General features: G+C 61.8%; 1 protein-coding gene across 1 annotated transcript in view; it reads left to right on the top strand.

Annotated features, from left to right (window-relative positions):
• The first annotated feature begins 339 nt into the window (after positions 1–339).
• GPC1 (glypican 1) overlaps positions 340–14,100 on the top strand; it is a 31,599-nt gene continuing 17,838 nt past the window's right edge. Inside the window, exon 1 of the mRNA XM_004427741.3 lies at positions 340–906. Within this exon, the coding sequence (XP_004427798.1) occupies positions 741–906 (166 nt within the window). The 5' untranslated portion in view covers positions 340–740. The remainder of the gene's footprint in view (positions 907–14,100) is intronic.

Raw genomic sequence — 14,100 nt, 5'->3', positions numbered from 1 at the left:
GCGGGCAGCCAGGACCGAAGCGCTGCGGGAGCGGAGGCGCGGGGCGCGCTGCCAGGGTGCAGGAAGGCAGGGCCGGCGCAAGGGAGAAGGAGGATGGGAGGGATGCCGATTTCGGCTGGGGGCGGGGACGCCCGTGATAGGTGCACGGAAGGCGTGATGTCACGTCCGGCGGGGGAAGCCCTGCCTCAGCACCCGCGCCCCCGCCCCCACAGGTGGTGCCGCCGCCCCGGGCGCTGGGCGTTAGGGGCCCGCCGTTGGGGACCCTGGCCACGGCCCGCGCTCTCCCCGGCTCCCCCGCCTCTCTCGAGCAGTCGATAGATCCGCGCGAGACAGGTGGGCCCCCCCAGTTCCCGGCGAGCAGGAGGAGCGCCCGGTGCGCCCCGGATCGCGTCCTCGCGCCGCGCCCCGCCCCGCTCAGTGCTCCCCTCCTCTCCCGCCCTGCGCGCCCCTCCCCTCCCCGCCCCTCTCCCCGGCTGCCGAGGGGCCGGGCCGGCGGCGGGGGAGGCGCCGAGCCCGGACTGCGCGCTCGCCCGCCGCGCTCTGGGCGGCCGGACCCAGCGGCCGGACCTCGCGCCCCGCGCCTCCGCCGCCGGCTTTTGTTGTCTCCGCCTCCTCGGCCTCCCGACCGCGAGCCGCACGCCGGGACCTTGGCTCTGCCCTTCGCGGGCGGGAGCTTCGCGGGCCCGGCTGGGATCTGAGAGAGGCGCGGGCGGGCGGCCGGGGGCGCCGCTGGCCCCACCATGGAGCTCCGGGCCCGAGGCTTGTGGCTGTTGTGCGCGGCCGCCGCGCTGACCGCTTGCGCCCGCGGGGACCCTGCCAGCAAAAGCCGGAGCTGCGGCGAAGTCCGCCAGATCTACGGGGCCAAGGGCTTCAGCCTGAGCGACGTGCCCCAGGCGGAGATCTCGGGTGAGTGAGGGCGCGGCGCCCCGGGGCCCCAACCCGGCTGGGCTGCGGGCCCCGGATCCCGGCGCGCTCGGGTCTCTCCTGCGGCCCCTGCTCTCGCCTGGTCTGCCCCGCGCGGCCCCTCGCCCCGGGGGCACGAATCCCACCGCCTGAGCCCGGCCGCCCGGGCTCCTAGTGGCCCTGTGCTCCTCCACTCGTTTGCATCCCCTCGGGCCCTCGCCTCCGAGCTTCGCGCCGCCCTGCCTCCCCCAGGTCTCCACTCTTCTCGGTCGCCGCCAGCCCCCAACTCGCACACGCGCCCGTTCCCCGTGGAGCTTTCCTCGCCGGGCTGTGGGCCGGGCGGTACCCTGCTCCGTGGCGAACAAGGGACTCACGCTCAGCTGTGCGGGCCTCTCGGGGAGGCGCCTAGGGTCGGGCCCGGGGATTCCCGCGGGGTCCCCAGCAAGGGAGCCTAGGGGCCCCTGCGAGGCAGAGAGCAAGCTGTGCGCTTGGGGGGCGGGGAAGGCGCGACCTCTGCCATCTCGAGCGGGAATGCCGCTTGGCAGGGATTCCTGACGCCTGCGGGGAACTTGTGCTCGCCTGGTGCGCTCGCCCCGCCTGGCAGTCTGGGTCGCTGTAGTCCAGCTGCAGGTGGTCGGTGCCTTGGATCCCGCCCAGGGGCCATGTCATTTCTTTGTAAGAGTGTGGATCCTCCCAGGCGGCCTCAGCCCTGCAGCTGCCGGCAGTCCCGCCACCCTCTCCCTGTAGGCCTGTGGGGACAGAAGTGTGTGTGAGCATGGGCGATGGAGCAGTGTCCTAAGGGCCTCCCGGACCCCCAGGCTTCATCCTTAAACTGCAGATGTGTTTGGAGCCGCACTGGGTCTGTGCGGGGTGACTGGGGCACAGGGAACAAGAGCAGGGCAGACCAGGCTCCTGCCCTGGGGGCTCCTGCCAAACAGAGGGGGAGCAGGCAAGTAACGGCCACACTCAGATGGTGACATGGGGACAGGGAATGACCAGGGCCACAGGAATTCTGGATGAGAGAAGAGAGCATCAGTGTGAGGGGCGGGCCCATGGCCCTCCTTGCTGGGGACTGGGAGAGGCAGCCAGACTCTGGCCCGCTGGCCCCCAGAGGGGCAAACGCACAGAAGGCTGCCTTGTGAGATCCCTTGATACTCATCCTGAGGTTCTGGAGAGGCCTCTCTCAAGTTCCCCAAGGCAGGCCTTCCTGTGCCTCCCTGTGCTTACGGGGCCCCTGCCATTGTTGGGGCTCCCTCCTGGGTGGGAGGTGGGTCGGGTTTGGTGGGCACACAAGCGCAAGCCCTCTGCAGTGTTTAGTTCATGCTCCACCACCACCTCTGCCCCTCCCCCTACAGGCACTTTTGCCGGAGCATCCCTGGCCTTCCCGCTGGATCCCTTCTCAGATCGTGGGTTCTCAGGGTGGCTGAGCAGCTGCCCCCACCCAGCCTGGATCTCGGGTGGAAGCTTTCCTCTCTGCCCCACAGCCCCCTTTCCCACGTCCACTCCGTCTCAGCCATGGTGCCCTTGGGGGCCATCCTAAACTTGCTCACATCCACAGGCCGAGTTAGGCCGAGAGACAGAGTGGCAGAGTTTGGGCAGCTGCCAAGGGCTAGGGGAGAGAGCTGCGCAAGCTGGAGAAGCTGAGGTGGGGCTAGGCTGGGGGCTGGGTCTCGGCCCCCTCTGGTTGGGGGATGCAGTGGGTTACAGCCCATGACAAGCAAAGTGCGTGGCTATCAGTGTGATGAGTGGGGGCGGGGTGCTGTCCGTCCAGCTGGGGGAGTATGGCCACGCAGCAGCTGTCCCAGCATCATGCTGGCCAGGGCTTCGGGCGCCGCCCTCCTCTGGGTCTGGAAAGCTGGAGACTGCACTCCGGGTAGGGTTACTGCCCTCCCTGCCAATGGCCCACGGCTCCTCCATCCCAGCACCGAGGGCTTCTCCAGGGCAGCTGCTCCCTCTGAACCCCCATGGCCGTACCCACCCCCTCGCCCAAGAGCACGGAACTCTAAAGTGCCCTAGGGGCACAGGCGCTGAGGAGAGTGCCAGTGCCACGTGGGGCAAAGGAAGCAGGGTGACCTCCCAGGGCAGCCGCCAGCCAGCCAGCCAGCCGTGTCCCCTCCTGCTCCCTCTGTGTGACCAGTTCTGGCCTCTGCAGATCGGGCGCCCTCTGGTGGGCCTGCAGTGGCACGCTGCTCTTGGGGAGCCCTGCCGAAGGTCCCCTCTCCTGCAGGCCTGGCAGCCAGACTTCTCCACCATGGGGAACCCTAGGGGTGGACACCTGTTGAGAATGCCCTGGCTCAGCTGGCCCAGGCCGGGTGGGGCAGAGACCCAGTGCTTCCTAGTGGTTGGAAGGGAGGGAGGGGGGCCCTGAGTCTGCAGGTGGCCTTTCCAGCCTCTGCCTGAGGGAGCAGAAATGGCGGTGGGCTCGTAAGAGGGGACTGTCAGAGTGCATTGGTCTCCTGTTCATGACTTTGTGTGGCTTTTTGGGCAGCCTGGGTGACGAAGGTTGTCACCTCATTTTACAGGGGAGGAAGCAGGCCTGGGAGAGCAGCAGCCAGGGGAGGCCACCAGGTAGCCGTTCCTCAGGCAAGGAGCGCTGCACAGAAAGCAAGGGCCAGGAGCTGAACCACCGGGACCCTCTGCTGTGTGGGGAAATGCCCTGCCTCGTGCTGAATCACAGCCCCGCCTGGCGGGCTTTCTCCTTCCACCTGCAAGGCTGCTTCTGGTCCCCAGAAGTTCCCTGAGCACCTGCCGGGCCTCCCTTCTGACCCTTTATTGATCTTGGGGACAGGGATCCCGTCTGTCTGTACACTTCTCTGTTGTAGCCACAGAACTTGGCCTGGCTCCCAGTGCCAAGCAGGTTCTCAGTGAACACTTGCTGGGGATCCACGAATGTCCTGCTTTATGCTGGGTTATGTAGGGTGGGCAGTGGGAAATGAGGGCCTGGGCAGAGGAGGAGGGGCCTGGAGGTCCAGCGGTGGGGGTTAGAGGTCAGAGGGGATATGGGACTGTCCGAGCGACCAGAACTGGCCAGCTGCTCCTCTACCCCAGGGGTCAGGTGTCACCAGTGTGCCATGGAGCCTGCACCGAGGACTACGCCTCAGGCCCAGCAGTGGAAATCTTTACTTCCCCATGCTGGCTCTGACCGCCTGGGTGGCGGGCACCCAGGGGAGGGTTCGCAGAGGGCCTGGGCCTCCCCCCCACTTCCTAGAAAGGGTTGTCCTGGCTGAGCCCAAGAGAACCCAGCCACAGTCAGCGGGGCTCTCGTAAGCCACCTGGCACACAGCCCATCCCCAGACCAGAAGGTTCTGTGTCCCTTGTCCTATTCAGAAGGCAGAAGTCCCCATGTGTCTAACGTGGGTTCCCAAGGTGGTCGGTGGTCTCCGGCTGGGCCACTGCTTGGTCCTCCACCATTCCAGCTGAGGTTTCATCATCCCCATCATGAGGACAGGGCTTCCAGCGTGGGGGAGGGTCCCCCGGGGAGCCAAGATTCGACAGGGCCACCTGCCTGATGCAACAGCCTGGGCCCCTTGCTCAAGCCTCTGTGCTGGACGTGCTGCCGTGCTCCCCCAAGAGGCGAGACGTCCTCCCTGGGCCTGGGTTCAAATGCCGGCCCTGCCGTGTCGGCTTCCCACCCCACTTGGCCTCTCTGTGCCTCTGTTTCTTCACATGTGACAATGGGAATAGTCACGATCTCCCCCAAAGGTCGCCAGGAGGGAGAGCATGTGGGCACCCTGCACCGCGTGGGCAGCCTCAGGCCATGTCCTCCCCCTTGGCCCCTTGGTCCCTTAGCCTCGGAGGCCTTCTGCAGAGGCATGAACCAGCCTCCATGTGACTCACTTCCCATTACTGTCTAGTTAATGTATTGGATGAGGAGGGGTCTTTGTAGACCTGTTTCACAAATGAGTAAACCGAGGCCCAGAGAACCCACATAACTTTCTTCAGAGCCCGCGGCCCACGGGGAGCTCTGGGGACTAGAGCTAGTCTGCAGACCCCAAAGCCTGTGTCATTAACTGCTGTTCAGTCCCAGGGTCTGTGTTTTGTGGAAGCCTAGTGCCATCCCAGGCTGGAGGCCTGAACTGGGACCACGAGGCCCAGGCCCTGATGGGCCACCAGCTGCTGTCGGTTCTCTTGGCCCTGGGCTCCATTTCTTAGGCCGAGTTAGAGCTTCTCTTACCTCCCGACTCACGAAAAACCCCTGCTCTGGCCTCGCTGTTTCCAGTCTTGCCCCGATCCCTCCTGACAGTGCTGCCCAGCGACTCGGCTTCCACGTAGCTGGGCCTCACCCTCTAACCAGGCCCCCGTTGCCTGTACAGTGAAGGCCAGCTTTTCAGCGGGCCTTGGAGCCTGTCATTCCCACCCTGCTAAGGGCTGTTCCCAGGCCCCAGGGGCATGAATCAAGTGACCCCAGGGTGCACACAGAAGATGACCCAGCTGTGTGCTGCTGGCCAGCCTAAGGAGCAGCCCCCAGCATGTCCCCAGCACCATGCTGGGCCAAGTCCCCCAGGAGCTGAGGATACATGGCCTATGCAGGGGCTAGTAAGCCTAGGAGACAAGACAGGCCAGTCTGTTGGTAAGCTGGCTCCGTGCTGGTCCTAATGAGGAACAGTGTGAGCCACGGTTGAAAGGCTTGCAGGGCCGAGGAGGCCTCCCAGGAGAGGGACTGGGGATGTGCCAGCCGGGTGGCAGGCTGGGTTTGGAGTCAGGAGGAGAGTGCTATGGGTGTGTCAGCCTAGCTGGTCCTGGACAGGGAGACAGGCAGGGAGAGGGGCTCCCCTGAGGCCACATGGGAATCAAGTCAGGCCTGGGCCCACTGTCTGCTGTCCCCAGGCCTGGACATGCCCAGGCAGTGAGAGGTTGACCTTCTCTCCTGTAAGCCAGACCCTCCTCCCCAAGACCTGGCTTGGTTAGGGTGATTTCAGACCAAGACTCAGGGCATGTGTCTGCCAGGAGGGCGTCGGGCCCTGCAGCCTGAGCCCAGCCCTGCCTGTTCCATGTCTCCTTGCCTGGCATCCGGTGCCAGCCCTGATCATGTCTAACTGCCAGCACAGCCCTGTGGGGTCAGGTCGTTGGCCGCATTGGGAGAGAAAACAGGCTCAGGAGGACGAGGGCTGCCCACCCTGGAGCCTGGCTCCTCACTGCCGCGCTGGCTGGCGGCCTTTCTTGTCGGCGGCGTCTGTCTAGGGACAGGCCTAGGCAGGTGCCCCGAGCTGCCAGAAGTCTCCTGGGGGTGGGGGATGCTGCCGTCCTTCTCCCTCCATCTGCTCTAGGCCCCACCCCACCCCAGGCTGCCTTCCCAGGTGGGAGCACACGGCAGCCAGGTGTGAGGTGAGGGCTGGCCTGTCCCCCGACACTATGGCCTCTGCACTGGGGGAGAGCCAGGTGTCCAGCCTCCTCAGCTATTCTCGGCCAGGCTGTGGCTCCCAGGGAAGCTCTGAATGTGAGAGCCCTGCTCTCTGGGCAGAAATCCTGGAACCCTGGGTGGGTTTAGGAGCCCCTGGGGGAGCCAGGCCAGCCTCCCCGCATCCGCTCATCTGCCCGTCTTCCACCGGCTTCTGGCTGGCTCACCTTCCTGACACACGCACCTCTCCCACCAGGCAGGTCCTCCCCCTCCCCACCCACAGCAGACGCCTGGCACCGTGCTCCCTCAGGGGCTTGGCCCTGATGCCCAGCTTCCCCGGGCATCCCCAACACACCTACAGTCCGGGGCTCTCCCTGCTCCCCAGGGTGCTCCCCAAGTCTGGGCAGGCCTCTGCTATGTTCACTGCAGTAAATATTCCAAGCACCTCCCGTGTGCCAGGCCTGGGCTGGGCGCCGGGGGTCAGGAGAGTATCAGCTTCCCAGGACTGCCGTAACAAATACCACAGGCTGGGCGGCTCACACAGCAGAAGTTTACTGTCTCACGGTTCAGAGGCTGGGAGTCCGAGGTCAAGGTGTCGGCCGGGCTGGTTCCTCCTGAGGCCGCGAGGGGAGAAGCTGTTCCAGGCCTCTCCCTGCTTCTGGCGGTTGCTGGCGATCCTTGGCGTATCTTGGCGTGAAGGTCTCGGGCTTCGTCTTCACATAGCCTTCTCCCTGTGTATGCATCTGCCTCTGTACTTCACCCTGGAAAAAGAAGGACACCAGTCCTGTCAAATTAGGGGCCCCCCCAACTCCCATGTGACCTCATCTTAACCAGTTACATCTGCAAAGACCCCATCCTCAAATGAGGCTACCTTCTGAGGCCCTGGGGGTTAGGACTCCAGCACGTGAACTGGCAGGACGTGGTGCAGCCCACAGCAGGGGGCAGCCCCTCACGCCTGCCCCTCGCTCTCCTGCGCTTCCCGCCCAGCGGGCAGAGATCCCGGGCTCCGCGTATTTCGTGATGGCAGCTCCTCAGGACAGGGCCGTGCCTCCTTGAGTCTGCCACAGGCTTGGCCCAGCGCAGACATTCACCCAGGCCCTGATGACAACGTGGGGGTGTCAGACCCTGGCCGGCTCCTCACCCCTCCCACCCACAAGCTTCTCAAGACACAGCCCTGTCTCGGCAGGCTCGGGGACCTCACCTCCAAGCCCTGTGTTGCCACCCGGTCCTTGACCAGTCCCAGCCCTCTGTGAGTGGGAGGGTCCCAGGGTGGGCAGTGAGGGGCCTGCCTTAAGATCCTCATGGGAGTTGGGGGCACCTGGCTGGGACAGTCGTGACTCAGTGGTACCAGTGTGCCTTGGATAGGCTCAGCATCCCCACCTGTGAGTGGGAGGGCCTCTAAGCAAGGGCACAGCGTGCAGGCAGGTGCTGGGCCCCTAAGTGGACTTCTGGAGGAGGCAGCCAGTAGCACGGGAGTTTGGAGGGTTTGGAGAGAGATGGGAGGCAGGCAGCAGCACAGGGCCTGGGTGGCAGCTGTCCCCTGGCACGGTGGCCCGGCTGAGGAGGTTTGCTGCTCATTTGTGCTAAATGCTCCCTGGGTTCTCGAGGCTTGGTTGGGTGACAGGGCAGCCCCGGGGGGCTCCATCAATCCTGCTCCTTTGCTACCTGCCTTGACCTCAGCCCCTCAGGGGCCCAGAGCCCTCCCCACTGCCCCTGCTGCATCCGAGAGGAGGAGAGTTGGCTTGGGCTCTGGCAGAGGAGGGGACCAGGCCATTTGCAGACTGTCCCGAGGCCCAGGCTGGAGGGTGAGAAGCAGATAGGAAACCAGAGACCAGCGCTGAGGGACTGGTGCGCGGTGAGGACCAGCCTGGCAGCACCGCAAGGCAGGCCTCCCATGGCCAACAGGGTCTGCGGTGTGGGTGAGCCCCAGGGCCTGGACAGTGCACAGGACAGCCACTGCAGGGCCTGGGGCTGAGGAGATGACCTGGGCTGGAGCTGGCCAGTAAAGGGAGGCCCAGCTCTGGGCCCCGGCCTCCCCTGCCCCTCCTTCCCACCTGCCAGGGTGCCCCAGAGCCTACCAGGGCCTCAGCTCCAGGCCCTGCCTCCTGCAGCCATGCCCTGACCTCCGCCGGCCCATTACCTGGGGGTCTCTCCTGGACTCCCAGAGCAGGCAGGGCCAGGGGGTATCTTCAGGTCAGGCTGGGTACCATCTCGTATGACCACTTAGTGTGCAGATGGGGAAGCCGAGTCCCAAGAGGGGGTCCCCAGGGCTCAGAGTCCTGTTCCTTGAGTGGCTTCTCCCCAGTCACCTCACTGCCTCAGGCCAGGCCCTGTCACCTGCTGGCTGAGTGAGTCACTCCTGCCCTGGCCTAGACTGGCCCCGGGTGTCTGGTGTGGGCACGAGGTGGTGGTGCTGCCAGCTAAAAGGGATGCCCCAAGGAGGAGCAGGTAGGGGGGTGAGGCCACATGAGCCTGCCTTATTAGGGTAGTGGGGGGACGTCCACGTGGCCTGGTCCCATAGGCGATGGGTATGTGGTCCAGAGTGCAAGGGTGGGGTCAGCCAGAGGACAGAGAGCCGGGGGTCAAAGCCCCAAAGCATAGGCCACAGAGCACCCCACAGGTGCAGGGAGAGATGGCTCTGGAAGGCCCCAGAGGACTGAGGGGTCCCCAGGCTGGGGAGTGGAGGAGCCCCGGGAGGGGCTGGGGAGGGCCCAGGAGAAAGGCGGGGCCTGGGAACCTGCAGGCCCCAGTGAGGCCCTTGTGACGCCCGCGTGAGGAAGGGCTGGCCGGCGGCTGGCAGAACAGAAGGTCAGGCTGAGCTCAGCTCCAGCCCAGGCTTGGCTTGCCAGCCACCCCCTGGAAGGCCTCCTCAGGTCAGAGCGGGTCCTGCTGATGGGCACCAAACGCCTGAGCCCAGCTGCCATGCCTCCTTATGAGAGACAAGGAAGGGTCACTCAGGCTGGGAAGTATGAGCCCCTCATCCTTCCGTTCATTCATTCATTCATTCATCTGCTATGTGCTCACCCCTCTGCTAGTTTCTGGGACACAGAGATCAAAAGCCGTGGTCCCCAACCCCCAGAAGGTCAGGGTCTGATGAGAAAGTCAGTTGGGGCTGCCAGCCCCTCCCAAACCCAGCCATCCAGGGCCCGGCAGGCACTATGTCCTAAGCCTCGTTTGGGACCCAGCTGGTCAACCCTCAGACTGTGGACTTGGCTGCAGTGCCATCAACACGTTGAGGGACAAGCTGGCATATCTCCCTCCCAGGCAGGCACTGGGCCCTAGGCAGTGCACCTGGCAGTGACCCTGGCCCCGAGCCTCCCTGGTGGGGACGTTTCCTGGGCTCACCGTCAGTGCTGGAATCAGTGGTGGTCTGTGGCCTGTGCACACCTTCGGACCACATCCCCAACACCGAGGACCTCTGTCTGAGACCGTGAGTAGCCGTCCAGCCCATCCCTATATCTGAGCACGTCCTCGGCGCCTGGGGCCACCTGTGGCCATCTGGGCCCCTGTGGTGAAGTGTGTGTGACATCCGAGTGCATCCTTAAGCATCTGGGGCCCTGAGTGCCCATCCCCGACTCTGGGGGCTTCAGGGAGTACATCCCACCCACCTGTGACCACCTCCAGGCCCTGGGGAGAAGATGATGCCACCCGATGCCAGGGTTGGCTCAGGTGTTCGCTTGCATGTCCCGTTGTCCTGGAGCGCAGGGCACACTGGACAAACAGAGGTTTTTTAAAGGGATGAGGCTCTTAAATGATTCAGCCTCACCATCCCTGGCCCCCTCCCCCGGCCTGGTAGGGGCTGCTTACAGGACACCCCAGGCATCTTGGCGTCCTCCCTTGGAGGGACCTAACACCGGGGACTGGTGTCTCCTCGTCACTGTGTATTTGCGGAGTTGGAGGACATTGTGGGGCGGCCGCAACTCAAGACACACAGCTAAAGCCTCCTTCCTGGGATGTGGTTGTCACAGTGATTTAGGGGTAGAGTCAGGGAGGCCAGGGACCCTGTGCAGTGCAGGACACTCCTGAGCAGCTAGGAAGTGCCTTCTGGAAATGCCACCCACTCCCCATTAGGAGCACTTGAACCAAAGCCCTAGGCAGGACGGAATCGGCCGAGGGAGCACGGGGGAGAGGGCACCTCTCTGCTTTGGGGCTAGGACAGCCTTGCAGGGGTGAGTGGTGGAATCGGCTCTAGAAGGATGGACAGACATGGTGTGCAGGCAGGTCATTCAAGGCTGGGGTTCTTAACCGGGGTGCGCGGGAGAGGCCCAGGGATAGTTTCATGAACTTGGCTAAGAAAGAAATTAGATCTCCGTTTTTGCTGACCTGTAACCAAAATATAGCATTTCCCGTGACTATGGACAAGGCAACAATGGTATTCCAGTACCTGGGACTTGGTCGCCAATAGAAACTGCTGACATTTTCACGTCCCTTTACATTTGTAGCAGAAACACCGCTGACATTCATCACAACTTTGAGATCCTGGGAGGTGTTAGAGCTGCTGCCGGGTCTTGCAAAACCTGTTCGTAGGAAAGCATGTGTGGCACAGCCCACGTTTGTTTTATAACATTCTGATAGCTATTGCATTGCACCTGGTTTCCTTTGTGAGCCTCTGCATAGTTTTTTACTTCATAAACATTGTCCTGAGAAGGGGTCTTCAGGCTTTAGCAGACGGCGGGTGGGCAAGGGCACAGAGAAGAGAAGGAGCTCTGGGCAGCTAGTGGGAAGCCTGGTGGAGGGAGCCTGGATGTGTGCACTCAGCAGAGCCTGCAGGGGATGGGAGCCAGGGCCAGGAGGTGGGAGCAGGGGGGGTGTCCAGGCACCTGGGGCTGAGCGAGAGCCTAGCCAGCTGCCTGCAAGGGGGGGTGATGGGGACACTGAATGTTCACAGTCTCTCTGAATCCCTCAGTAGCTGTTCCTTGAGCTCCTACTGTGTGTCAGGTGCTGTTCTCGGTGCTGAAATACAGCCATAAATGATGCTCTTGGTGCAGGAACAGGATGAGTATCAGGTCTCACATGAGCTGTGGCTTTGCTGGCCACAGTGACCACGTGTTACTTTTGTAAGTTAAAAGTAAGAGAAATAACATATGTGAATGTAGACATGCACGTGGGGTTCACAGTCACATGACCGTAGAGCAAAGACCCCTCCCTGTCTGGGACGGACTAGGGTGCCACACGCTGCCCAGCCACTCTTGCTGTGAGCATGACCTTCTCACCCTGTCCTCAGTAGGGACCTCAGATGCTTGCATGGCCACACTCCACGCCCAGCCTCTACTTTGTCTGACGTTTAGAGTTTTCAGCCTGAGGCCAAGGGTCCTGGAGCATTTCAGGACCAGAGAAGGAGGAAGAGGAGACCTGTCAGTTCAGAAAGTCGGGGGGGCTGGGCACAGAGAGGGAGGACCTGGAGGGCTGCTGTGAGGAGGTGGCATCTGAGCTGAAGGAAGGAGGGAGGGGCACATTGACCCCGGGGCTGAGACGAAGGCAACCAGCTGAGCTAATGGGCAAGGCCACACCGCTGGCCCAGGGCCAGCGTCCCTTGAATCCAGTGACTATTCCTCATGGCCATCGTCTTAGGAAGAGACAGGGACCGAAAGGAAGCCAAAACCCGGTTTGCTGGACCCGGCCAGCCTGCCGGGGTTCACATGCCGGCTCCGCACTCACTCGCTATGTGACCTTGGGCCAGTTACTGAACCTCTCCCTGCCTCAGTGTCATTTTCTGTAAAATGGGGATGGTGGCATTGCACCCAGCTGGGCCAAGGAGCCATGGCTGGGGATCAGAGAGATCCAGGCTGGAGGGGAGGGCCTCTGCCCTTCGTCACCCACCACTCAGCTGGCCCTGGTCCTGGGAAGTTGAGAATTGCAGGAAGAGTCGGCTGCAGACCTCTCCTGGAGGGGCAGCCCACAATGAGGGAGTACTCCCCCAGCACAGGGCCGTGCCGCCAGCCAGGAGGGGCTCTCGGGGTGGCCTTGAAGGGTGGCAGGTAGTTTTCAGAAGAGGGCCGCAGGCCTTGCAGAGAGGTCAGAGGGGAACGGCATTAGGCAACAGGTCTGAGACATTGAGCAAGTCACGTAACCTCTCCCAGCCTCAGTCTTCCCATCTGTAAGATGGAGATAATTGTGTCTTCCTATTCGTTGAGATCGTGAGGTCCGAGGAGGCTGAGGCCTGTGGGAAGGCAAAGTGCCCTCTGACACTTCCCATGCCCCCCTGCTGCCGGCCTGGGCAGGGTCTGAGGACCCCAGCCAGGGAGCCCTGGGGACACGTATGCATGTATGCATGCCCTGTGTGACAGGGTGTTGCAGGTGGGGAGCCTGTGTGACGTCAGTCAGGGTTCCCGCACCACACCAAGGGCCACCGGCTGTGGCAGAGAAAACTATAGGGCACCCAGTCAAATTGGTATTTCAGATAGCGAATAATTTTGTAATGTAACCATGTCCTGAATATTTTAATTTTAAATAAACAACAAGTAAGTTTTTAGTCTAAGTATGCCCCACATGTTTAGTATAAATATATCCCAAATATTTGAGGGGGAGGGTGTTTTTTGAGGGGGAGACTTTTTTTGATGGTAAAAGATGCATAATAAAATTTACCATTTTAACCATCTTTAAGTGTACGGTTTAGTGGCATTAAGTACATTCACATTGTTGTGCAACCATCACCACCATCCATCTCCAGAATGTTTTCATCTTCCCAAACTGAAACTCTGTCCCCATTAAACACTAACTTCCCAGCCCCTCCCCCAGCCCCTGGCACCCACCCTTCTACTTTCTATCTCTATGGATTTGACGACTCTGGGTACCTCATTTAAGTGGAATCATAACAGTATTTGTCGTTTTAAGTCTGGCGTCTTTCACTGAGCATGATGTGTTCAAGGTTCATCCTGGTTGTGTAGTGTGTGTCAGGGCTGCATAGTATTCCATCACGTGGATATGTCACATTCATTTATCCATTCATCCATCAGTGGACACTTGGTTGTTTCCGCCATTTGGCTATTATGAATAATGCTGCTATGAATAGGGGTGTACGAGATTCTGTTCAAGTCTCTGATTTCAATTCTTTTGGGCCAGATCCTTTTAAACTAAAAAATAATGCATTGTTTATCTGAAATTCACATTTGGCTGTGTCCTATACTGTATCTGCTCCCCCCACCAATTGTGCCTGCAAGCCTGGGCTCGGGCTCCCTGCTCAGCACCCACACACCTGCAAGCTGGGTGTGTGCTGGAGGCAGAGGTGCTGCCTGGGCCGCTGTGCTGAGTCAGTGGCCCACCCGGGGAGACCATCCTGCTGGAGACTGCCCAGACCTCTCCGGGCGGCAGGTGGGCCGTCTGCGGCGTGTCTGCTCCTGCTTCAGCCTCCGCCCTCCGCTCAGGAATTCCCCTGGGACTGGAATTAAGGGAGGTCTTGCAGTGGGAGAGGTGGGGGAAGCCAGGCCAGGATTGTTGGGCTGTACTGGGCCCCGTGTCCGTGCAGCCACTCCAAGCTGAGTGACCTCGGGCATGTCACTTTAGCTCCCTGCGTCGGCTCCATCAGCAGTAGAATGGGCAAGAGGAGCTGTTCTGAAGATTAAATGATTCGAAAACCCAGAAAGGGCTGAGACCCTTACATAGCACATAGCGAGTGCTCCATCTCTTCGGGGAGATGGCTGGCACCTCTGTAAGAACAAGGGAGACCTTGTGGGGTGTCTGGCTGTCGTGCTGCCTCTGGGAAGGGGTCGGGTCAGGAAAGTGCTGGCTTCCCAGAGGAAGGGGAGGTCTGAGACGTGGCTGTGAGGCCACAATGGTGTTAAGCGTTGTTTCTGTGAGTGCCAACACTGGACAAAGATTCTCTCTGTACAATTTCTTTATGCAGTTGTTTACCCAGCACC

Source organism: Ceratotherium simum, chromosome 37 (assembly GCF_057802395.1).
Source record: "Ceratotherium simum simum isolate JZ-2026a chromosome 37, ASM5780239v1, whole genome shotgun sequence".
In the NCBI taxonomy this organism is placed as follows: domain Eukaryota; kingdom Metazoa; phylum Chordata; class Mammalia; order Perissodactyla; family Rhinocerotidae; genus Ceratotherium; species Ceratotherium simum.
This window is presented reverse-complemented; position numbering and strand designations above follow the sequence as displayed.